Raw genomic sequence first — 23,235 nt, forward strand, 5'->3', positions numbered from 1 at the left:
GGCTCAAGTCTGAAACTTTCATCGAGACATTTTTCTTCCAAAACCACCAAACAAAATGTATATGGAGCTGCATTACACTTTTATAATTGTACATTAATGCCAACAAAACTGAACTTTATGTGGAGAGTATGAACCAAAATGTATATAATGTGTAATGAGGAAATAAAGTTAATTCAACTCGTTTTCCTGTGGCTATTTTCTCCTCATTTAATTTATTCGTGGTTAGCCTGAGGTCGGAACCTCCAGGAAAATAAACCAAATGCAATGGATATTTTATTAAAGCACGCCAAGTTTAAAAGTTTGATTACAGGACCGAGGCGTGTAAAAAGAAGATGATATCTCCAGTCCAGAGTCCCTGAAACGTCGACCAGGAGCCCGAGGGTTTTAAACTTATCAGACCGAGATCCTGAGTTAAAACCACTAGAATAGAAATAAAAAAATTAAAAAAAACTTTCTGCCCAATGATCCATTCATTCATAACGCTGATCTATTGGGAGTCAACCTGCTTCAGATCAGTGATCAGTTATAGCACATTAAATCCACACAGTGAATTTGTAAGAAGATGCACTTCAAACCATTTTAGGTTTTGTAAAAAGAAATTTAATGAAAGCTTTGCATTTGAAGTTGTTTGCATTTCTAGGTTTTACATGCCACCATTCGATCCAGATTGCAGGTCCTTCACCTGGTTAATACGGTTTCTGGTTTAAAGGTTGCACATGAGTTTCTGTTGATGGGAACAAACTTGAGCTTTTCCAATGCTCGCGCTGGAGAGCGTGTGATGAAATTGATAAGGACAGGAAAAACCTGGGTGGGACATGTTTGCGAGGTAAAGACACAGCTGTAACAACACCTGAGCAGCATGAAGCTTCGATAGACAGCGCAAGGCCACTTCAAACAATAAAAAGCACATATAGCTTGAAAAACCTGAATGCTAGTTTAAAAAAAAAAGAAAGAAAAGAAAAAAGCTGCGCCCGCTTTATCCTGCAGAGATACCCGATACATAAAGTGCAAGAAGATCAACAGGCTAAAAACAGATGAGAAAATAAGGCGAATTCACCGTTTTATAGCCTCAACATGACGGCAAACGTTCAGCTTGAGGGGCCGGACGTTTAGAGAAGATCAACTTTGTTGCTCGGTCGTTCAGTTTCTCGGTCTGTGTGGTGCAGTTTGTCACACTGAAAGTCTTTTCATTTACCACACGGCAGGTTGGACCCCGGGGGGTGGGGGTGGGGGGGGGGTGTCTTTTACTTCTTTAACTCTACAGCTTCCAGAAGATGATCTGTCGGTCCTCGCCGCCGGTGATCACCGTGGTGCACAGGTCGTTCATCCACATGGTCGTGACGAGGCCTGCGTGAAGACGAGACCGTTTACAGACACGACTTTGACAACAGCTTTCAACTTACAGCTTTCGGTCGGTGTCTCTTTTAAGATTCCTCGCGGTTGAGGCGACGCCGGAGTCCGAGCCGCACCCGAGTGAGCGGAGATCCTCTTGGTCACCGTGTTGCTGAGCAGGTCCCACAGCAGGAGGTCTCCAGACTGGCCCCCGCACAGCACAGAGTTCCCGTCCCAGCAGAAACACCTGCAAGCACACAATTCAGGTCACTTTTACGGAGCAAATTCCCAACAAATCAGCAAGCAGGGGAGAGGAAAATCCCCCTTTTTTAAACAGGCAGGCGTGCAGTAATCAGAGTACTCTCACCTCTGCTCCTCCTCGGCTCTCACCGAGGAGGTGACCATTCCCGTCTGGACGTCAGTGACCTTCATGCAACAGTCTGCTCCCACACTGAGGATGTGTCGGCTATCTGGGGACAGAAACATTCCCGTCGTTAGTTTCTAGGCTCGAAGCTCACGGATCCCGCAGTCCTGCTGACGCACTTTAATGTTTCTGTGGAGAATAATCGTGTACGGATGAGGTGTGATGTGCTGCTGCACTGAGCCGGGCTTTGGCCACAAGGACATTTCTCCTCATGTGGAAAGTAATGAAGCCGCTTCCAGCCACTTCAGAGCAGCATGGTAAACGGATTCAAGCACTCTTGGTTAAAAACACAAAGGTAAAATGGTAAAAACTGGCAAAAGGTAAAACATGATGCTCAATTATATTTAATTTAAGTTTTTGCACAGGCACAAATCCAGCACTAACATCCAAGAGCAGGTCAAGACGTTTCTAAATTACAGGAGTTAATGAGAAGCACTTCTATTCTCTATTTTTTTTATATTGACACTTTACACACAGTTATGCATTTTAGGTACATGCTTAGATATTATGGGGTTTTTTTTGTTGCTCAATGTGTCTTTTATTTAACAAAGTTAATGAAACTGCCTGTATATCTACTTTTTGCAATAATTGAAAGTTCAATTTAATTCATCTATCTTGCTTCTTTTCTACATACATACATGTATATCTTGTGTGCTTACATTTTCAGAATTATAAATTTCTGTGCTAGAAAAGTTTTCACTTTTATATATATAAAAAACAAATGTTGGAATGACAACAAATCTAAAAGCAGACATATGTGACGTTGGACGTTTCGACTTCTCACACCCACCGGGACTGAAAGCCGTGCGGTGGATGTTCCCGGCGTGGCAGTGGACCTGCTGCAGGGTCGTGTAGCTGCTGGTGTCCCAGATGGCGACGGTGCCGTCCTTACAGCCCGACACCAGCAGGGTCCCCGCTGGATTCAGAGCCACCGTGTTCACCTGTGACGTGAGCGTGAGGGAGGGAATCACAAGATAAGTGTTTTTAGGCTTATAACTTATATAGAGGCTTCTTGAGCTTCTCTGTGGATCTGTGACCTAAACTGCAAACCTTTAATAACTCTGGTCTTTTATACTGGTTTTTTTAATTAACCTATATAGATATCCCAGGTGATAATGTGTAGAGGCAGTGAACCATCACAGGTTGAGACAAACTATCATTTGCCTCACATCATGTTTTTCTGGAGCGTTGGAGAAAACCAAGCCACAACTTCTGCACAGACTCGAATGCAGGACTTTCCTTATCGCTTCGCTATAAAAAAACCCAAACCGCATTTATGAAATCAAGGAACTATAAAAGGAAATCATTGGCATTTTATTATTGTTTTTAGCCACATATAAGCCACACCGACCAATTTTAGAAAGAAAAAAAAGAAAGGTTGGAGTTACGTGATGCACCTGAACGCATCACCCATGTATTGGCGGCGTGAAAGCTCATGAACCTGTAAAAATCCATAAATTAGCCGCGTCACGGTTTAAGCCGCAGGGTTCGGAGCGTGCGGCTTATCGTCTGGGAATTACGGTAAATTGTGCGACTGTGTGTTTTTCTCTGTATTTGCCCTGTGGTGAACTCGTGACTCATTCACTCACATCCAGCTGGGATCGGCCCCCCCACACTTGTTGAATAACGATCTCATCTAAAACTTTAACTTAACCGTCATATAGATAGATAGATAGATAATTACTTTATTCATCCCCGAAGGGAAATTGTTTTGTTGCAGCAATCTGGTACATACGAATATTATAAAATACGATAGAATAGAAATAAAAGTAAAAAATACAAATATCTGGGTATAAGACATAAAGTAAAACACAGAACGGAACATGGGCACTTAGAAATAAGCACGAGATAAAAGCAAGATAAATAAAGAGTAAGGTGCAGTGGCAGAGCCATTAGAAGTAGGCATTATATAATAATAATAACAATAATACAGATAATAACAATGTGTAATAGTGTATATTACTCGTGTATAGTACTACTAATAATGGTAGCAATAATATAACAATAACAATATGGTAGCAATAAAATAACATATATATATATATATATAAGTAATAATAATAATAATAATACCAATGGTAATAGTGTACTTGCACATGTATAAATATATGTATGTGTACATGCAATATGCCATATGATATAATATAAGTATCAAATTCCACCTTAAACTCCAAGAATTGCCTTGTACGTCAAACAAATAAAAAGTGAAAGGATCCACTACAGGGAGGCTGGAGAATCCCTCGCTCACCCCGGCGTCGTGCTCCAGCTCAGCCAGCAGCTCAAACGGGCTTCTCTTGTGAGAGGCCAAGTGGCTGTTTGCACAGAGCCACACCTGCGGCACCAGGAAACACAACACGTCAGCATCTTTATACCTCTCACTTAAACCCACAAAAACCCAAAGCCGTGTTGATTCCTACCTTGACGGTGGAGTCCCAGGACGCCGTGTAGAGCCGGTCGTCAAACCAGCACATTTCGCTCACCGCGTCGTCGTGACCCATCAGCGTGTCCTGGCGACGGCCGAACGGGATCGAATAGAAGTAGCTAAGAGAGGAGGAGTGCGAGGGTCAGCAGGGACCCGTCGAAACCGTCGTCGGGCGAGCAACTGCGTTTCCTGTTTTGTGTACGTACACGTTGTTGTCCCACGAGGAACACGCCACGGTTTTACCGTCGGCCAGCATCAAGCAGGACGACAGCGCCTGAAAAACACTCGAGAGTTTCAGGTGTTCGGAGAGCGGCGGAAAGGAGGAAGAACAAGGAGAGAAGAGGAGGGCTCACCATGTTAGAGAAGGACATGCTCCTCTGGAAGTCCGTCAGCTCTTTGGAGAACATTTTAAGTGTCGAGTCTGGAAATCAAGAAAGACGAGTTCACGCAACGCCCAAGAAGAAATTTTACGATTTACATTTTTTGAAAACGTATCTTGCATATAAGCGTTTTTTCCTCATGTAAAGTTACTGGAGAGGAAATTCTAGGTGGGACTGGTTAATGTAGAAAAATAAACATGCCACTTATACAGAACTCTTTTTATCTGGCTTTTCTCCACTCAATTGAGTTTTTGAATAAAATATAGGTATAAAAGTATTTTCCACTGCATGTACAAATGTACCACCCTTTTAATAAAGCACACTTGGCAACAGCTGAAGTCCTTCTTGTTGCTTTCTAACAAACATTTTTGCCTTTTTTCACAGTTTTATTCCAGTGAGCCATGGCAGAGAATCTCTTATTTCACCAACAATGTATTTAATGTTAAATATTTTCATTAAAATCAACATTCTTGATTATATGTACTGTATATGATCAATGACCGCGTGCAATGTAATATAATAAGTACCAGTAATGTTAATGAAATATCCTCCCCATTATGTTACTGTAAGTTGGTTTTTTTAATTGTCAGGATGAAATAAAGGACCTTCTGATCTGCAATGTAAAAAACAAAAAAGAAAAAACAAGTTGGATGTTTTGTGTGCTTCAACAGCTGTTTGTGAGATTCAGACCTTGTGACGTGGAGAAAATCGCTGCTCCGTCTCGGGTCACGGCGATGCCCGTCACCGCTCTGCGGCGAGCAGAAAGTCCCAGTCAAAATACAACACGGACGTAAAATATGTCATAATCAACATATTAAACGTATTTGAGCTATTACAGCAAGCAGACGCTCACAAAACTACAAAAAAAAGGACGTGAGGGATCTGAAAAGATTGGTAAGTGCTAATGAAAAAGTCTGTTTAGCAATTGCACTGAATAAACTTTGTTCAAAATGAGGACAGTAAATCTGCACATCAAATAGTTAAAAATATAAAGATGTTGCTTGTATTGGATTTTAATAATTGGTAGAAATCATGACAATGAATGAAAGTACAGTTTTACAATTCCAACAAACGTTTGTACATGTCCTAATCATCCACAAAAATGTACTTTTAAAACTAAATAGACTGTGGGCATCGTTCCCCAATGTAACGCGAGAGAGTTTAAACACATTTCAAGTGCAACGAGTACCGCCACGTTTCATGTTTTATATGAATTAAGTAAGGAATCGGTATAATTTAGTATTTGTCTTTCGTCTTTCAAACCTTTGCTCTATCAGATATGAATGACAGTTGATGGCACAACTTCATCCTGAGATAAAAATGTACTTGATCCTTTAATATTTTGTAGGGGATGAAATCTACAATTTCCTTGTATTTCAATGACTGCCTTTAAAAAAAAAGCTTAAACAAAAGGAAATAGTAATGCATCAGTTACCCGTTAAAGGTCCTCACACTGCAGTTTTTAAAACTGGACAATATAAATAAACTGCAAAAAAAAACTATGGTTTTGTCCAGCAGTTCACGGCTGGTGTAAATTTGAGGCAAAAGAAAGATTAAGAAGAAATCTAAAATTCCATCATCAACTTCAGTGCTTGTATTTAACATTAATAAGATCGTCACATGTTCAGCTGATATCGTGCAGCATTGCTGCAAAAACAAGTGTTAAAATCTGCTGCTGGAGCCTCACTGTGTTTGCATTTCCTCAAATTTGGCCCAGATCCTTTATTTCAGTTTAGCTTCGAGAAATATTCCTGCAGCAAAGCGAACAACTTACTCTTTGTGGATTTTGTGGCTTGAAACGAGCTTCAGACTTCCCATGTTGGCCCACGAGAGCTTCATGCTCTCCTCGGTCAGGTCTTCGAAGGAAAAGTCCTCACTCTGAGAGGCTGTGACACATATACACATATTTTGAGTTAAAAAAAAAAAGAAGAAAGTAAATAAAAAGTTTCACTGGAAATTAGATTGTATAAACCAATAATTGAATAAATGCCAAAACCACAATCAATTTTTCCATTTCAAATGTCATAAAGCCAATAGCTTGTCAGAAAAAAAAAACTACCATACCTGAGAAAAAGTGTATTTTTCAGCATTTGAGATAATTTGACATTTTATCAATTTTGGCTCTTTTTTAAGGAGCATTACATGTTTTGTTTTCTATTTTTAAGCCTTTCTTGTTTTAAAAACATTCCCATAATTTTAGGTTTTTCAGTTTTTGCATTTTGAGCAAGTTTTCCCATTTATTTTGTAGTTGTGCCTTTTTTCAAAACCCATTCCAGCCAAGAGATAAGAGTCCTTTTGAAAACGACTGGTTTTCTAAAAATGATAGTGTATTTTCGTGTAATTTTCAGAAATCTTCAGGGAGCCACTTTCAGCAGAGCCCGAGGAAAAGAATAATTGCAGCGGACTCCCAGTCACTACCAGCAGGGGGCGCCATTATTCTGCAGCTGGTTACCTGGAGAGAGCTCGCTGATTGGCGAGGTGAGGCTGGGGCTTCGGGTGATGTTGTGAAACCTGGGCGTGATCCTCTGAGGGTGGGGGCTGGTGAACAGCTGCGTGGGCGTCTGGCCGAACTCCAGGATCTGCGTGAGCATGGCGATCCTCTGATCCGTGTCCTCGATGCTTCGCAGACACACGAAGGAGGAGAACGTCAGCACGCCGTCACGTCGGAGACAAAACCTCTGGATTCCTTCTATAAAAATACCTGTCGCAGTCGATGCCTCCTTCATAGGTAAGCGGGTGAAACACTGAGGGGGAAGGAGATGGAGGTATTAGTCCAGGAGTCGGTGAGTTGGTGGTTGTAGAAACGACGGCGGCGGTTTTACCGTTGTGAGCCGCGACAGCCTCGCTGCCTTTCTGCTTGAAGCCAAAGACCAGGTCGATCCACTCGTGAAGGTGCTCCGACACATACTGGCTCTCCAGCGCCTTCTTGTGCTTCTGGAGGAAATCACTGGCATCTGGAGTCGTGTCGTTTTCAGTTATAAAACATTAAAAAAAATTAACAGAGAACACGTATTCTGTGTAACAATCAATATGAGAGAGAGAGGTACTCTCAATTAATGAATATGATGACAATCTTTATGACAAGAAAACTACACAGAGCCTGCAAAAAATTACAATAGCTATTAAACTTTGAAAGATTATCACGTCAAAAATCATATTACACTATTACTAGGTTATTACACTTTTTGGCTTCATTACCTTGAAAAAAGGCCAAAATTACATTACATTATTTTTATTGGTTGATAAATGTGCAGGTTGCACTATAACACTTTTGCAAAATGCAAGTGTTTAAAGAAGTTTGAATTACATATACAAGCATGCACAAACTGTATTCTTAAATATTTTAAACATTTTGAGTATTGTAAACAGATCAATACTTATACAGAAAAAAGTTTTACCATTTTACAGAAACAAAACTTTTGCATGCCATTTAATCCTTAAAAAATTTACTCAAAATAATAGCGTTCAGTGGTTTATGTATATTTTACTTTTTATTTCCTGGACAGACTAAATGTTTGATTAACAACCTTGGGAGGAAGCGGTACATCTGTGATTTTTACAGGATGGTTTTACCTGCCGCCCACGACGGGAGAATAACGTCGCCAACAAACTTCCCGTTCTGCTTCCTGCCCAGATCAAGGTTCAGCCTGTTCTCCAGGAAGCTGGAGTCCTCTCCATAAAACTCTGGGATCAGCTGCACCAGCACGAGAAAAAACAAAACAAAAAAAAAAAGGCGACAAGAGGAGAAATGCATTCTTAAATAGAAACCACAGTGAGGCACTGCATGTCGTCTCCGTGAATCTGAATCAGACGGTTTCAAACGTGTTTTGGATAGTTGAAGATGTGAAAAAGAGAAATGTTCACCTCTTTGAAATCAGTTGCTCCGTCTAAGCAGTTCTTCCATGTTTCGCCGATGCTGTAAGAAATCCCAATTCATCAGAGAATTATACTTCAGTGTGTAAAAACATGACCTCAGAGCACATTTGTGTCATGAAAGTGTCGGGATTTACTGTTATTATAGTGACAGTAAATATCGTATGTCTCAAGTCAATTTAAAGGGGGTCATATTATGCAAAATTCCCTTTCTAATCGTTTTCCAACAGTAATAATCGTCCCCCTACCTGGAATTCGTCCCAGAAGTGAAGAAAGTCTGTCCTCTCTCCCCCTGGCTTGTTTCAGTTTTTTAAAAGTGTGTTGCTCAAACCAGCCAATCAGAAATCAAACCCTACATAGTGTCATCGGGAGTTTAGCCAATCCCAATCCAGGGAGGCTCATCCCTTTGACTCCTCCCACAATTAGACAGCTCTGCTCTGGCACATGGCACCACGAGAGGAAGTACGTCCTCCTCTTCCCATAGATGGGCATGTGTGGGCGGAGCCAGTCCAGCTAACACAGACACAGCAGATTCTGAATGCAGCTCCTATGATCCAATATTCAAATGAAGGGGAAATCAAGGAAAAGCTGGATTTGGGGCAATAAACCTTGAATATTACGTTTTTGGATGAATGAAACCATGTGAAAGTGTTGAAAAGTTGGATAACATGACCCCCTGAAGTGATGTAATTGTAAAGCAAGAGCCTCTCGTAAAGCTACCTGGTGAACATGCGGTCTGCGTGGTCGTAACGGCCGTTCTGGAGACACAGCATGTGCTCCGGCGCTGAGGACGAGACGGGATTCAAGATTATGTAAATACAGAAAGTGTTGGCACATCAGGCTTTCTCTTAAAGGAAACAGTTCATAGAGATCTGCTTAGTGTGTTAGGTACATGTATAATTAAGAGAATGAGCACAACCCATTTGAAAATCTATATTCATGAACACTTTTTACGGGTGGGATCGTCCCACTGGGATTTCACACATTTATTAAAAAAAAGATTTTAAGAAAAGAATAAACCAGATGTTTGACGTACCAATTCGAACAAGGTAAAACAGGACGTATCCTGGGGAGGAGTAGTGGCTGCCGTACAGGAAGCGAGGCTCCGGCATTCCTCTGTAGCGAGCCTGTTGACAAGAGGAAGAGACCAGTGTGACTGAGAAGCGTCTGAAAAGAGGGAAATTTAAAAAACTCAACTCAACTCAACTTTATTTATAAAGCGCTTTAAGCAGCTGTAGCTGAGACAAAGTGCTGTACATTGAAATAAAAATATAAGAGGCAAAATAAAATAAAAACAATAAAAAAAAGTTAAAGCAATAAAAACAATCAGATGGTAAAACAATAAACAAAACATCAAAAGTTAAAACAATAAAAAAACGAAGGCACTAAAGTCTCACGCTGAGGTAAAAGCCAAAGAATAAAAATGGGTTTCAAGATGAGTTTTAAAAATGGACAGTGAGGGGGGCTTGTCTAACAGGGAGGGGGAGGGGCATTCCAGAGGTGAGGAAAAAAACAACCTAAAACCCTCCGTGTTGGACGGGGGGGGGGGCTCACCAGCAGTCGGTCCAGCCGCTCCTGGTTCAGCGCCCCCACCGGCCTGCTCAGGTCTCTGAACGTAGCAGAATTGGTCAAGTCTGGGGAAACAAAAGCGTGGAAGTTTGAGGAGTTAAAAAAAACCGTGTTGTTGTCGGTTTTCACGTTTTAAAACCACGGCGCTGCGGGGCGGAGGCGCTCCCACCCACCCAGCTGCGAGCTGGCGTAGTCCGCCAGCACCCAGGGGAGCACGGGGTACTGCGACAGGTCGTTGCAGCTGCGGTCGGCCAGGTTGTTGAGGTGCAGGAGGTACTGGAAGTTGCTGAGGTGGCCGCGTTGCCACTGCAGCATGTAGCTCTCCGCTGTGTGCTCCGTCACGTGGTTCTCTGAGCATTTCAAAAATAAACAAATAACATGTAAGCTTCTTAAAATCTAAAAAAAGACTTGACAGGTGAGTTTTTACGCTTTTATGGGCTCGTTATCAGAATACAAACATCTTGTTAGAAACTTTAGAATGACAAAAGTTATTCAAATAGACACATATACTCAAGAGAAAAAACTGAAATGCTTGATGCTCCAAACTATGTAAATGCTGTTGATTACAGTAGAAGTAAGTCACTTATAACCAGAGTTTTGATTTCCATTGAATTTATACTAAATCAAACATGTCTAAAATATTTAGATACGTTTCTTTGCCCTGCAGGTTGTATTTCCTGGAAGAAATTATAAGAAATCATGAAGAAACCGGAATTAAATCAAGGTTGAGGAAGACAGAATGAGTTTCGAAACTGAAAAAGCTTCCGAGTTCAGGACTTTAATCAACACTAATATTCTTATCTTTATTCAACATTTATTTAACCAGGAAAACAAATACCTGGCCAAGAGGTCTGCAGCACACATCACTTCCTCAAATTTAACTCAATAAACCGATATAATGCAGATTTACTGGAGACTCATTTAAAAGATGAAATGCAGATTTTGTAAAACAGATAAAGTGCAATAATAATAATATTATGAAAGTGCATTAGTTCACTGTAAAAACAAGAACACTGAATATTGGAACCTCGCTCTTTGATGTGTAACAAACAACGGAAATTATTTTAAAAGACCAGTTCAGACATTTTGGTTTCTATTTGTGTTCCAAGCGAAGGAGGAAGAGAAACTAAAAGCTCCTTTTAAATGTGCAAATGTGCTGAATGAAAGGAAATGCCTATATCACTACTACTTTTTCTTTGCTCACAGTTGAAAACTTGATTTTTTTTGCCTTCATTTGTACGTTTTTCCGTCCCTTTATCGATCACTGAAAAGACTAATAAACTCAGTAAAAGCGCTGTATAGCCCAAGTAAAGGCCAAACAATTCACAGGATCCTTCAGTGAGTCTAATGTCCACTTTCCTTCCTCACCCAGGAAAGTGGCGATGTAATAGTAGACCTCGTCTCTGTCGGTCGTGTTGTAAAACCTCAGGTAGATGTCGGAGCAGAAATCATTCTCCGTGCAGAAAACCTCCAGACCCTGGAACAAAAACACACGTGGAAACGTCCGTCGGTGTGCGGAACGGCGATCCGAGTGCGGCTGCTCCCGTCGCCCCGTCGCTCACCAGAGGTCTGAGACTGTGACGCCTTTTATAGATCCTCCTGATTCTGTGCAATCGGATTTGAATCACGTTTTCCTGAAACGAGTCGTTGAAAAGCGCTTTCCGTTACGGGAGAAGGTATGGGAACATCGAACTCCGGCGGGCCGCAGCTTACCGGGTATCCGTTGAGAGGCTGGAAGTAGAGGTTTTCATCAGTTATGCACACGTGGCCCGGATTGGACACCAGCGGCGTCACCATCTCCACCGCACACTCCATGTGAGGCTTCTCAGCGACGCTCTGGAAACTAAACACACGGGAAATTCCCAATCGCGGCGACCGTTTCTCGATCAAAATCCAGAAAATTAAGACGTCGCCTACCAGTTCTTGTCGAAAGACGTCCGCGCAAGTCGGGACTGCAGGTTGGCGGCGATCTGGAAATCCACAAGACGACAAACAAAAAGAGATGGAAGAGTGAACCGGGCTTTGAAGTAAACATTTTTTAAGGGATGATAAACTCACCATTGCAGTCTGGTCCCCGAGTCTTTCCAGACAAGACGCTCTGTGGAGCTGCAAGAGTGGAAACAGACGGCAACACTTACTGTGTTATTGGGATTATTTTACTTTTTTTTTTTTAAATGTGAGGCGAAAGCAGCGCGAGCATCAGTCTGAACGAGGAACGAACCTGCAGTAACGTCTGAACCACGTCTTCTGTTTTACTCCACACTTCCAGCTGGAAGGTCAGAGTTTTAGTTCCCTGCCGAAGACAGTAGAGGAAAAACAAAGTTATTTATCATCAATATGGAAATGTCACATTTTCCATTCATAATATTATTACTATGTTGTGGTAGTAGTATTGTAAATGATAAATGGTAAATATGGTAAGGTAAATATGTTTTAGAAAAAAAACAGCAACGACAAATGAAAGTTAACAAAAAAAAAACTGAACATATACAAAAACACAGTAACCCTATGAAATAAAAGCACAGTGGAATCAAATAGTAAACTAAAAATAAATGAAATAGCACATAGATTTAAGTATTTCACAAAAAGCAACAGTGATAAAAAAATATATAAATGACAAAGTATCAGTTTCCAGATTTATTGATAAGACATCTGAACAGTATTAATGAAATTATAACGACTCACCCGTTCATTCCGGTACGGCGCGATGACGCTGCTCTCCTTGATGGAAATAACCTGGAACCAGAAATCATACAGGTGAATCACTGCAGCTACAACGTAGCTGAAAACCACAGCATGCGGCCTCAAAAAGGAAGGAGGAACGACTCACCTGTCCACAGGAAATGAATAGAAGCGACGGTCTGGGTCTGTGGGAATTAAAAAAAAAAAACAAGCATGAGGTTCAGTGTGGAAACAAAAGGCAGCAAACATTTCCATTCAAATTGTAAATTAATAATGAAACTGTTTCCAATAGAATCGCATCGTTCTGTAAAAGATAAAGATTATAATAAAGTCTTAAAATCCTTTAAAATGACAATAACACTGATCAGAAAGTTGTAAAATGAGTTATACATTTGAAAACTGTTTTTATATGTTGTATTCATAAAATTTAAGAACATTTTATTACACGTTTTGCTTTTGGAGCAGTTCTTTTTAGCCATTTTAATTTCAATGGACCGCCATTTTAGTTGTTTAGTAGATTTTTTTTTTTAAGTTTTCTACTGGTTTAAGCCATTTTAGTGGGGTTTTTTAAAATTATTATTCTTCCTTCCATTTTTTGCCATTTCAGCAAGTTTTTTCTTTAGATATGAGTGTATTTCCTTCTTTTTTTTTTCAACAGTTTTTTTTCAGCCAAGAGAAAAGAGTCCTTCTGAAAGTTTAAATTAACCAACAATAATAGGATAAAAATGGACTTACAAATAATTTTCAAACCGCTAAAGAGCCACGTGGGGCTATAGGGCAAAAAAAAACCCAACAAAAAACAAACAGTTTCTTTGAAGATTCTCAAAGTATAATTAAAGAAAGAAGCGAGTGCAGCAACTCACTCATGGAAGGGGTTCGTCTCTTTCTCCACAAACTCGATCTTCTTGCAGTCTCGCAGAGGAATCTGCACAGGAGGAGGAGAAATCATCAACGAAAAGCCGTTTCACAACATTTTATGCAAACACTTTGTATTTCTCTTATTATCCTCTCATGTTTTTTTTTATTGTTTTTACAATTTAATAATTCAATATCAACAGGGTTAATTGTCCTATTTCGTCCAGTTGTTAAATGTTTGAGCTTGTTAAGATCCAAACATGACATTTCCTTCATTTCACTGTGACACTTTTACACACGTGGTTTGATCTTTTCAGCACGACGACGTTTTGGATTGAAAACGTGGCAAAATTTAAGGAAATATTGCCTTTAAAAACATTTTTCTTAAAAAAAAATGGAATTAACTCATCTAACTCGCATTACAAGACTTACGCTTTTTTACCTCCAACAAAAAAATGGCATGAGCATCTTGTTATGTGACAAATATTCTGAAAATATAGAAATTAACCAAAAACTGACAACCGGGCAGAGATCTCATAAGTACTTTTACTTAAGTAGAATTACAGATACTTTAGTAAAAGTACTTGTAAATGTGAAAATGTGCAGGTTATGTAATGTAAAGAACAAAAGTACAAGAGCAATCAGTGATTTCTGACATCCACAAAATTGTTCATGTAGTTTTAAGTTTTGAGTCAAAAACTATTCTCAGAAATTATCTAAATAAAATATTTAAAAGAAAAAAAAACAGGAATTAACCTGGCTGAACTTGAAGAAAACCTTTTCAAATTACAACTTCAGGAATTTTAGGGAGGAAAAAGCAGAAACAGGAAGTCAAAATGATGAAAGGGACAAACCTTTAAAATTGGCTCCGAAAAATCTTCTGGATCGAAAATGATGGATCTGGAACAAACCTTGAAGGAACCTCGTGTTTTTCTAGAAGGCAAAAGAAAACTTTAGTGAAATGGAGACATTAACGAGGTTGAACAGTTTAAAATCTACTACAATTAATTAAAATAAAAACACAAAATAAATCAATATTACTTTCTTGGTTAGCACAAAATTTTATTGCAGTATTGCATTTGGTTCTATAGAAATAAAGTTGAATTGAGTTACTCACTGCACCTTTATATATATATATATATACATATATGTATGTATAATTAATTTTTTTCTTCTCAACGTCTCACCTGTCCTTGTCGGTCAGGTTGTAAGCAGTGTGCTGCTCAAAATAATACTCCTCCAAGTCCAGCAGCAGGAGAGAAAACCTGGAAAATATAATACATAAATAAATAAACAAACAAAAAGCTGATGGTAAATATCTGTAAACACCTCGATCAAATCAACTCGCAGTGATTGAAACACCAGAAGTCGACTGTCTGTCAGACCGGAATGTGAAAACAAGAAATACATTGAACAGTTTAAAAAGAAAAATCAATTCTGAAAAAGTACAAGTACTCCTATATTTCAAATAGCAATCAGCAAAAAAAGTTTTGTTTGCAGCACAAATGTTGACGTTTTATTCTACTTAGTTTTGTCTCTAAATATTTAAAACTACATTTCCTTTTTTTTTTCTTCAGTTCCACCTCCGTTCCTGCTCATCCTTGTTTACGAGTTGATTTTTGTTTTCTCATCATCAACAGATTATTTATTCATCCTCTCCCCCGTTACGCCATCACACATTCCCAATAGTGTCTCACTGCCTGATTCAAGGAACAAACTTAACCACAAACCGTTCCTTTTGAAGAAATTATGATAAAATAGTGACTCATGTTTTTAAAAAGATGTCGACTCATCTTCAACGGTTCAGAGAGATTTCATGGGAAACTGCCAAAGCATGAATGCAGACGTCAGAAATTGTGGGACTTTAAATGCAAATCATTGAACGGCAGTTCTGTCGATGCAATCAAAGGGGGATAAGGTAGATAAGAGAGCGAGTGATGGACTTTGCAAATCCTAATTTAAGCTGCAAGACAAAAAAACAACTGAATCCTGACAATTAATTAATCAAGAATACATTGCCTCTTTTTATATCAATATGTTTTATATGTGTTTATTTACTCTTCTGTGCAATAATTTCTTTTCTTCACTCGTTTTTTGATGAGCAACAACCAATAATGGTGATAATGAAACAAAACCAAAAAAATCAAATAAATAGAACACTTTTACACGCTTTTTTTTTAATTGTAAACTGCCATTTAAATCCGAAATATCTGGTCTTTACATCTAGTCTGCAACTCTTACAACTAACTTACAATAACTGTTTTTCATTTGAGTTTGTTTCTACCACACTTGTTCTCTGAGCGTAGAGGTCTTTAGTGCAGCAATGATGAAAAATTAAAACTTTTACAGACTATATATTATCAAAAAGTTTTTTTGCTTTGTCATTCTAAAGCTAGTTAACCACATATATTCATACCAGCTTAACACTGGAAATAAGTGTGGAAAAAGTAGGGTTGTCGTGTTAAATGATGCAGCTTGAATCCACACCAATGTTGTTTATTATTGACATGCAATCAAGTAATCAATACATGTACGTTTTGTTGCATTAACTTGCCAACATGCATGCAGTCTGGTTCCTTTGCAAACTTATAAAATATATAAGCCATCAAGCCTGCAGAGGGGAAAAGGCCTCCCCCCGACCCCTGGAGTCAGCCTCACTGGCGACCCCTGGTGTAGCGAGGAGAAAATGCAACTTATCCTTGATTTCTTCTTCTGTGGTGGTTTCAGTGACTCGTGGATCATTAAGGAGGTTTTGTTGTTTTCCATTTTCACTCTGGCTGCAACATGAGAACACTGAGAGGATAAACTAATTAACTCCTGGAAGTCCTGTCAAGGAGTTGCTCCACTTTAAGATAACATGACTGTTAAGATTTTTAACAGTCATGTAAAGACCGACTCTACCAGCTGACACCGAGCCTCTCATTAGCAGACTGACCGGGTTCGAGGCACTATCCCGCGGCCACGGAGGTCAACAACAAGCTCGCTGTCAGGACCTCCAGGCCGCCGGCGGAGTTGGGGTGGGGGGGTGTGGGGGCAGAGCGACACGCTAAACGGAGATTAAAGCGGCTTCAAACCTTTCTTTAGTCCGTTCCTGCGTCTTGAGAAAAGCCATGGCTGCGGAGCATCCTCCTCGGAACAGTTGAGCCGCGGACTCCGGAGCAAAACACGGAAACCTGCCGCGCACCACGTGACCGACTCCCCCCAAACAACAACCCGGGCGAAGGAGCGCGAGGACGTCTCACTCTCACCGGATTTTCACTGGTGGTATGCGAGTCATGCACGCATCGTTCAAAACCCGCGAGTCACTTGACTCGCCTGATGACTCACAAGTCATAACGTATATTAATGACTCATTCCCTGAATCATTCCTGCAGCAGCCCAAAGAGCAAAAAACCCAACGTGCCACTGCTGCAGCTGCTACTCTAACAGCATTTCTATTAATACATCACATTATTAATTTTATGGTTGGGGGGGTCAAGGCTTCACATTAATCGAATGACTCTTTCCCGTCAGTGTGGGAATGTTCAAACACGAGTGACTCAAATGACAGACATCCGGTTCTTTTTGATGAACTACTCAGTAAAAAGAATTGAGTTCCCCATAATTTTCAGGACGCCACAGCACTAGTTTTAGGCTTCCACGTTGCCCGTTCCCCTTTAACCTGATAGGACTCCTGCAGACTGTCGCCACTGTGTAAAGTTTCCACCTTAATTCAATCATGAAAAGGAAGATAAACTCATCACTTTATCAAGTGAGACAATACAGGGAGATTTGTCACAGCCTTAACTTCACTTTGTGGATGTTTATTTGATTTTCACTATTAAAAGATTGAAATAAAATGACCAATCCATACATTTTCAACATCTGTAGTGACTGACTGAAGCTTTTTATTTTATCTTTTTTTTTATTATTATTCATTATTTACACATCAGAGACCATTTCAAAATTACTTTAATTGCTGAGCTAAAAGGGGCTTTAAAAAAGGCACAAAAATTAAAATGGGGAAAATAACAAACATGAAATAAGGGAAAATGTACATTTTTAGCAACAAAAACAAAATTATAAATAAACTTGAAAACCTGGAGATCACGTGAGCGCTCCTCATGCAGAGACGATCTTTGTCCAGCGACGTCTTGACGTGTCACCTGGCGACCCGGAGGAGGGAAGCGGAGGACAGAGACAGAGGAGGAAGTGTCTCTCTCTCTCCTCCCGAATCATGTCTCTTCTCCTCTGACTCCGCTGCTCGAGTCCCCCCGGGAAGCCATGTCCCCTGGGCGGGCTGTCTGCGGGACATCATGCAGTGGAGGAGACACGTCGCCGGGCTCGTCTTCAGCTGCGTCTTTGTCGTGTCGTGTTTCACCAACAAGGTGGGGACGGAGATTAAACATGATCCGAGTCAAAAGTTACAAGTTTAGGCTCCGATCCTCCGCGGACAGGAGACGGACAGGCATCGATGCTGGTTGTACGGAGGATTAAAGCCTGAAACCAGGCAGGAAATCACAATTTAACCCTGATGAGTGATGCAGTGTCACTAAAGGACACGAGGACGAGACATTCCTGCAGGAAAAGAAACGATCCATGCAGCTGCCAGTCAATCCCATTTCGCATAAATAATCTAGTTACAATAATGCATGATAAAAGTAAATGTGAAGTTAGTCAAGTTACTCAGAAAGAAAAATACACCTTCCTTCCTTCCTTCCTCCCTTCCTAGCAATACAAAACAAACAGGGAGAGCTACAATAGGAAGATTTATATCAGTTTATAGACAAGTCAAAGCCCAGACCATCACATTGAAAGTCAATTAAAAAAAATTGCATATTACAGGAAATCCCCATTCAACCTGACTGAGTTTTTGCTGTTTTGCAAAAAAGAATGGGCACAAATGTCAGTCTCACGTTCAAAGCTGCAAAGACATGCATGCCACACCTTTCAGTTTTTATTTGTTTAAAAAAAACATTGCACACCATGTATCATCTTCCTGCTTCTCAATTATCTGGCACATTGTGGTAGTTTATCATATAAAATCCAGATAAAATACTTTAATTTGTGTGGTTGTAATGTGGTGAAACGTGTTTTTCATGGTGGGAAAGACTTCCATTCAGCAGAGAGCTTGAAAATGTGGGGTGGTTCAGTCCTCTTGAAATTTTAGGTCATAACAGAGTCTCTTTTTGTTCATCGTTTATTTGTCCCGGTTTCTGGTGAAAATGTGCTCAAATTATTTGTAAGCTTCTTTATCGGAAGAATGCCCTCTGTCACTGACACCTAGTTTTTACAAAGAAACAGCTTCTCTCGTGTAAGTTCAGTCGTCATGAGGATCACATCTGATATATTAACTGACCTGTCTTCTTCTTTTGCAGTTTGTACTGTCGGTGTTAAATTTCACCTACCCTACCTTATTTCAAGGGTGAGTATCTGAGTGCTAATAGTCTATTTAATTAGCCCAGCAGCTCGTAGAAGCAGCCAAATGTTCTGCTTTTCAAAATAAAAAATTCTCCTGCCGATCTCATTCTGTTTCCAGATGGCAGACGTTCATCGGAGCCACGCTGCTCCTCCTGTCCGGGAAGCTGGGATGGGTGGAGATGAGCCGCATCAGCAGGTACTCCTCCGGTACATTCACTGCAGACTCGGCACTGAAGAGTTTTTTTCAGGTGCGCTTTATTGTTCCAGGTCCGCAGCCGTCTCCTGGCTCCCCGGCTCCGTCCTCTTCGTGGGGAATATCTACGCTGGCTCCAGGGCCTTGTCGCACATGGTAAGTCACATGGTGGCTCGTCGTTGTTGACGCGTTTGTTTGGATCATAAAGAGTCGTCTTCTCCTCTCTGTGCAGGACATCCCCTTCTTCTTCACCCTTCAGAACTCCTCTCATGTGGTGAGCTACTTCATCCTCAAGGTTGTGCAAAGAGAGGTGAGTACAGCCACTGCGGGAGCAAAACGAAAGGATTCAGACTTCTTGACTTTCGCGCATTGATTTCTCTCTCCAAACAGAAGACGCCGTGGCTGAAGCTCATCAGGTGTGTCAGAGTGTCGCCTTTCGGTATTCGCTTGTTTTGATTGGACACGTCTCGAGTCTTTAAAATGTGCTTTCCTCTCTAGCATCGGCGTCATGCTGCTCTCGGCCGTCAACCTTCCCTTCTACGACCCTCAGCCGGATCGCAGTGGCTACCTGTGGGCCGTCTGCCACCTGCTCTGCGTCGGTGAGTCTCACACCAACACGTCAGGGTGCGTTCAGTCCAGTCCTGCAGGTTTCTTGAAGGATCTGTGCTGTAAGACACCTAAATCTGATCTGTAACATCACCAACCGCCACAGAAAAAAAAAGCACCCTGCAGAAGAACTGTGGCCCGAGTTGTGAGCCTTGAGGGACACCAAAACCTTGCTTCTGTGTTGTTTTTTTTGCTGTTTTTGGTTTTCGCTCACAGCAAAAACACTTTAGAGATTATAAAATGTATAAAAGGGTCAAAACATTGGTCCATTCTGGATATTGATTCCGATAAACGCCCTAAAAACAAAGTGGCGTGTTAGAAGTTTTGACGACAAATCTCTAAATGACTCGCTCACAATAACATCAGTCGTCTGTGTAGCCAGGTTGTCGCGTTTCACTCTGTCGCGTTACGCCACGATGTGTAAATTAAAGATGTTCTCGCTCTGGCACAGATTGCACGGTGTGTATGCGAGTCATTAAAATGGCGGGAAAACACAGAAACATTCAAATAAACGGCTGCAGTTAAGGGAAACTTTAATCTCTGACAGCTAATTTATGTGTTTTCCACCTGTCAACCTCCATCTACTTCACTATTGCATTCATTCCCTCTCAGAATGATGAAAACTAAACCACTATTAGAATTTGTCTCACACCTGATGCACAGAATTACGTCTCACTGCCAGAAGACTAATTCACAACGACTGACTTTCAGGTGCATACAGAGTGTTTCAAGTTCACTACAAGTCCACTAACTTGAGGTAAGTTCAGCCCCTTTGCATTTTCTCCTAAACTCGCAGGACTTTTTTTTCTTTTTTTTTTTCCTGAGGCCTATTTTCTTTGATCTCGTTGCAGTGATCTTGAGCAGCAGTGCATCAACTACTTGTTCAGGTAAGAGTTTGACGCCTGTCATGGACACGAAATGTCTCTAACCAGGAGACCCAACTGACGTTTCTGTCATTTTTTTAAATCTCAGCGTTCTGCTGCTGGCCGCCGCCGCCCACCCAACAGGTCGGATCAGTCTCTTTGACAAACGTATAACGTCTTTCCCTCCGTGGTGTGTAGGTGAACTCAATGTCTCTGTGGATTGACAGGTGACCTCACCGGCGCCCTGGAGTTCCCGTCCCTTCGCTCCTACACGTTTCACTGCGGCTGCTGTGCCAGGTGTATAGTAAATATTCAACTTGGGGATGACGTCATGCAAACCTTTTAGAGAGATTAATTGAATGTAAAACTTGGGTTTCTAGAGGTCAATTATCTTTTTCTGGCGTTGGTGTAGTTTTTTTAAAGGGGTTCATATGATGCAACATTCACTTTCTAAAGGCTTTTCCAATGGTAACAATCGTCCCCATACCTGGAGTGACACTCCAGAAGTGAAGAAAGTCTGTCCTCTCTCTCCCAGGCTTGTTTCAGTTTGTTTTTTTGGTTGTTGTTTTTTAAACTGTTTTGCTCCAACGAGCCAATCAGAAATCAAACCCTATATAGTGTCATCGGGGGTTTAGCCAATCCCAATCAAGCTAGGCCCTCTTATGATTAGGCAGCTCTGCTATGGCACATGGCACCTTTTCCCAAGATGGGCATGTGTGGGTGGAGCCAGTCCAGCTCACACAGACACAGCAGATTCGGAATGTAGCTCCTATGATCCAATATTGTAATGGAGGAAAATCACGGAAAAGCTGCAATAAATCTTGACTATAACGTATTTGGATGAACAAAGTCCATGTGAAAGTGTTGAAAAGCTGCTTAACAAGCTCTCACATGAAGGTGTGCCTTCTCTTGCAGCGCCCTGCTGGGGTTTTTCTTGCTGCTCGCCACGGTGAAATTAAAAAGCAGACTGTCCCTGGAGCATTTCGGGGTGTGGATTTTCCTCTCCAAGGTCAGTGTGGCGTTCTGCGTGCATCATTAAGAGACGAGCGGAGCGCAGCCCGAGAGATAAACCACTCGTTCCTCAGGTCACAGCCACGTGCCTCTCCCCGTTCATCTTCGACGTGGACGTCGACACCGGGTCCCTCGCTTGGTAAGAGGCCTCATCGCTGACCTGCTGCCGCAAAGAGCGGTTTGGTTTATTCTGGTTTGGTTTTTTCCCCACCAGTGTGATCTTCAGTCACGTCGGCGAGGCCCTGCTGGTGTACTCCGAGAGAGACTCCCACCTGTGACTTCGCCTTAATGAGTTTACATCTCACGCTCCTTCAAAGCTAAATGAGATTCTTTTATACGTTATTTTTCCACACATGCTACAATTAAATGACCTTCTTTTCACATGTTGTTTTCATTGTACTGTAATTAACTATTCAAACATCATTGGAGGAGACACTAGAGCGGCGGTGTCGAACATGAAATCGGGCTTCAATCTGACCAAAACACCAAGGAAACTAAATATTTCAAAGAAACAATTTTCTGAATTTTGCACCAGATTTTATTCAAATTGGCTTCATGTTGACATTCTACTTATTTCCAGTACTAACTGTGAAACATTTTGCAAAAATTAAACAACTTTTTCCAAAAAGTCTACTTGATACCACAAGGAAGACAATCTTTAAAGTTAAAATTGAAAGTTAATTACATTTTGGGTGCGTTAATCAAAACTTTTGAAGTCCCACTTTTAGTCTTCCATTTGTAATGCACTCATTAATATTTTCAAGTCATATAAACCCGGTGATTGGATTGTTTCATCTTCACCCGAAATGTATCTCAGCTCATCCCTCCTCTTTGGATTTTGTTATTGACGGAATAAAAACACCCACGAGTATAAGGCACCAAACAACACTGAGACCCGAGCTCTCCTGCCGCGAAAGATAACGAATACGTACCTTGTTGCTATCAAACCGGCTGCTTTTGGGGTGAGTTTGTAAAATGATGCATAATACAGCAGCTGCAGGTTGGTTTTTTTGACATTTCACTGTATTTAGCACCACAATGTATATCGACTATGCTGAGATTGCAGCAATTTTTATACGTAATTGTTTCCGTCTGTGAAAATATTGACATTTTCAGCACATATATTCAGCACCACAACAAAGATATTCTTTAAAGTTTAAATCTAAAGGTTATTGCGGCACTATTTGATCAGTCCAACCCACTGTTACTCCATTTAATGTTCCTGACTATCATCAAAATTGAGTGCATGTCCGAGAAACGTAATCATTAAGAACCAATGACAATTTTTAATTTTTACATTTTAATTTTAATTTCGACAAAATTTATTTATAAGAGAAACAAAGGCAGCTGCAAAACCGGGTGCTTCTAAAGAATAAAGAAACGCCCCTGAGTTAGTGTCTGTGGACAAAGTAGAATCGGTTCACTGCCGGTGCAGCTTTTTATCACAGTAATACAACCTGACGTCCAGGCTGGCTTTAGATAAATGGATCAATTCAAACAGAGAAGCGTTTCAGCTCGGCTCCAGGCTGTTCTTCGGGGAGAAGGCGGCGCTGAAAGGTCGTCGTCTTCTCAGTCGCTCCTGAGGCTTCTCCTCTTCCCTGATGTAGCCTAGAAGAGGTGGAAGA

The 23,235-nt window shown here is 40.9% G+C and overlaps 2 protein-coding genes across 3 annotated transcripts; one reads left to right on the forward strand and one right to left on the reverse strand.

Moving 5' to 3' along the window:
• Positions 1–383: 383 nt before the first annotated feature.
• On the reverse strand, positions 384–16,727 carry nsmaf (neutral sphingomyelinase (N-SMase) activation associated factor). 2 transcript variants are annotated; one of them, XM_080514669.1, is made up of 31 exons: positions 16,612–16,727; positions 14,725–14,802; positions 14,392–14,470; positions 13,546–13,607; positions 12,831–12,867; positions 12,686–12,736; positions 12,222–12,293; positions 12,059–12,106; positions 11,918–11,970; positions 11,714–11,843; positions 11,563–11,634; positions 11,369–11,477; positions 10,174–10,350; positions 9,986–10,065; positions 9,468–9,558; positions 9,152–9,215; positions 8,423–8,474; positions 8,132–8,252; positions 7,381–7,512; positions 7,260–7,302; positions 7,011–7,177; positions 6,333–6,444; positions 5,249–5,307; positions 4,532–4,599; positions 4,385–4,452; positions 4,174–4,297; positions 4,005–4,088; positions 2,547–2,697; positions 1,700–1,802; positions 1,470–1,579; positions 384–1,347 (listed from the first exon to the last, which is right to left on the reverse strand). In XM_080514669.1, the coding sequence occupies exons 1-31, from the start codon at positions 16,647–16,649 to the stop codon at positions 1,259–1,261; spliced, it is 2,724 nt and encodes a 907-aa protein (XP_080370795.1). In that variant the 5' UTR covers positions 16,650–16,727; the 3' UTR covers positions 384–1,258. The 2 variants fall into 2 exon arrangements, with proteins under 2 accessions (XP_080370795.1, XP_080370794.1); XM_080514668.1 differs by having other exon boundaries at positions 7,260–7,512.
• Positions 16,728–17,697: 970 nt separating this feature from the next.
• On the forward strand, positions 17,698–21,972 carry tmem241 (transmembrane protein 241). Its single transcript, XM_080514646.1, has 14 exons — positions 17,698–17,904; positions 18,895–18,941; positions 19,056–19,133; positions 19,205–19,286; positions 19,363–19,440; positions 19,521–19,546; positions 19,629–19,729; positions 20,448–20,493; positions 20,588–20,623; positions 20,709–20,743; positions 20,827–20,896; positions 21,515–21,608; positions 21,685–21,749; positions 21,825–21,972. The coding sequence occupies exons 1-14, from the start codon at positions 17,833–17,835 to the stop codon at positions 21,886–21,888; spliced, it is 894 nt and encodes a 297-aa protein (XP_080370772.1). The 5' UTR covers positions 17,698–17,832; the 3' UTR covers positions 21,889–21,972.
• The last annotated feature ends 1,263 nt before the right edge of the window (positions 21,973–23,235 follow it).

This window comes from Blennius ocellaris (genome assembly GCF_963422515.1).
Source record: "Blennius ocellaris genome assembly, chromosome: 19".
NCBI classification, from domain to species: domain Eukaryota; kingdom Metazoa; phylum Chordata; class Actinopteri; order Blenniiformes; family Blenniidae; genus Blennius; species Blennius ocellaris.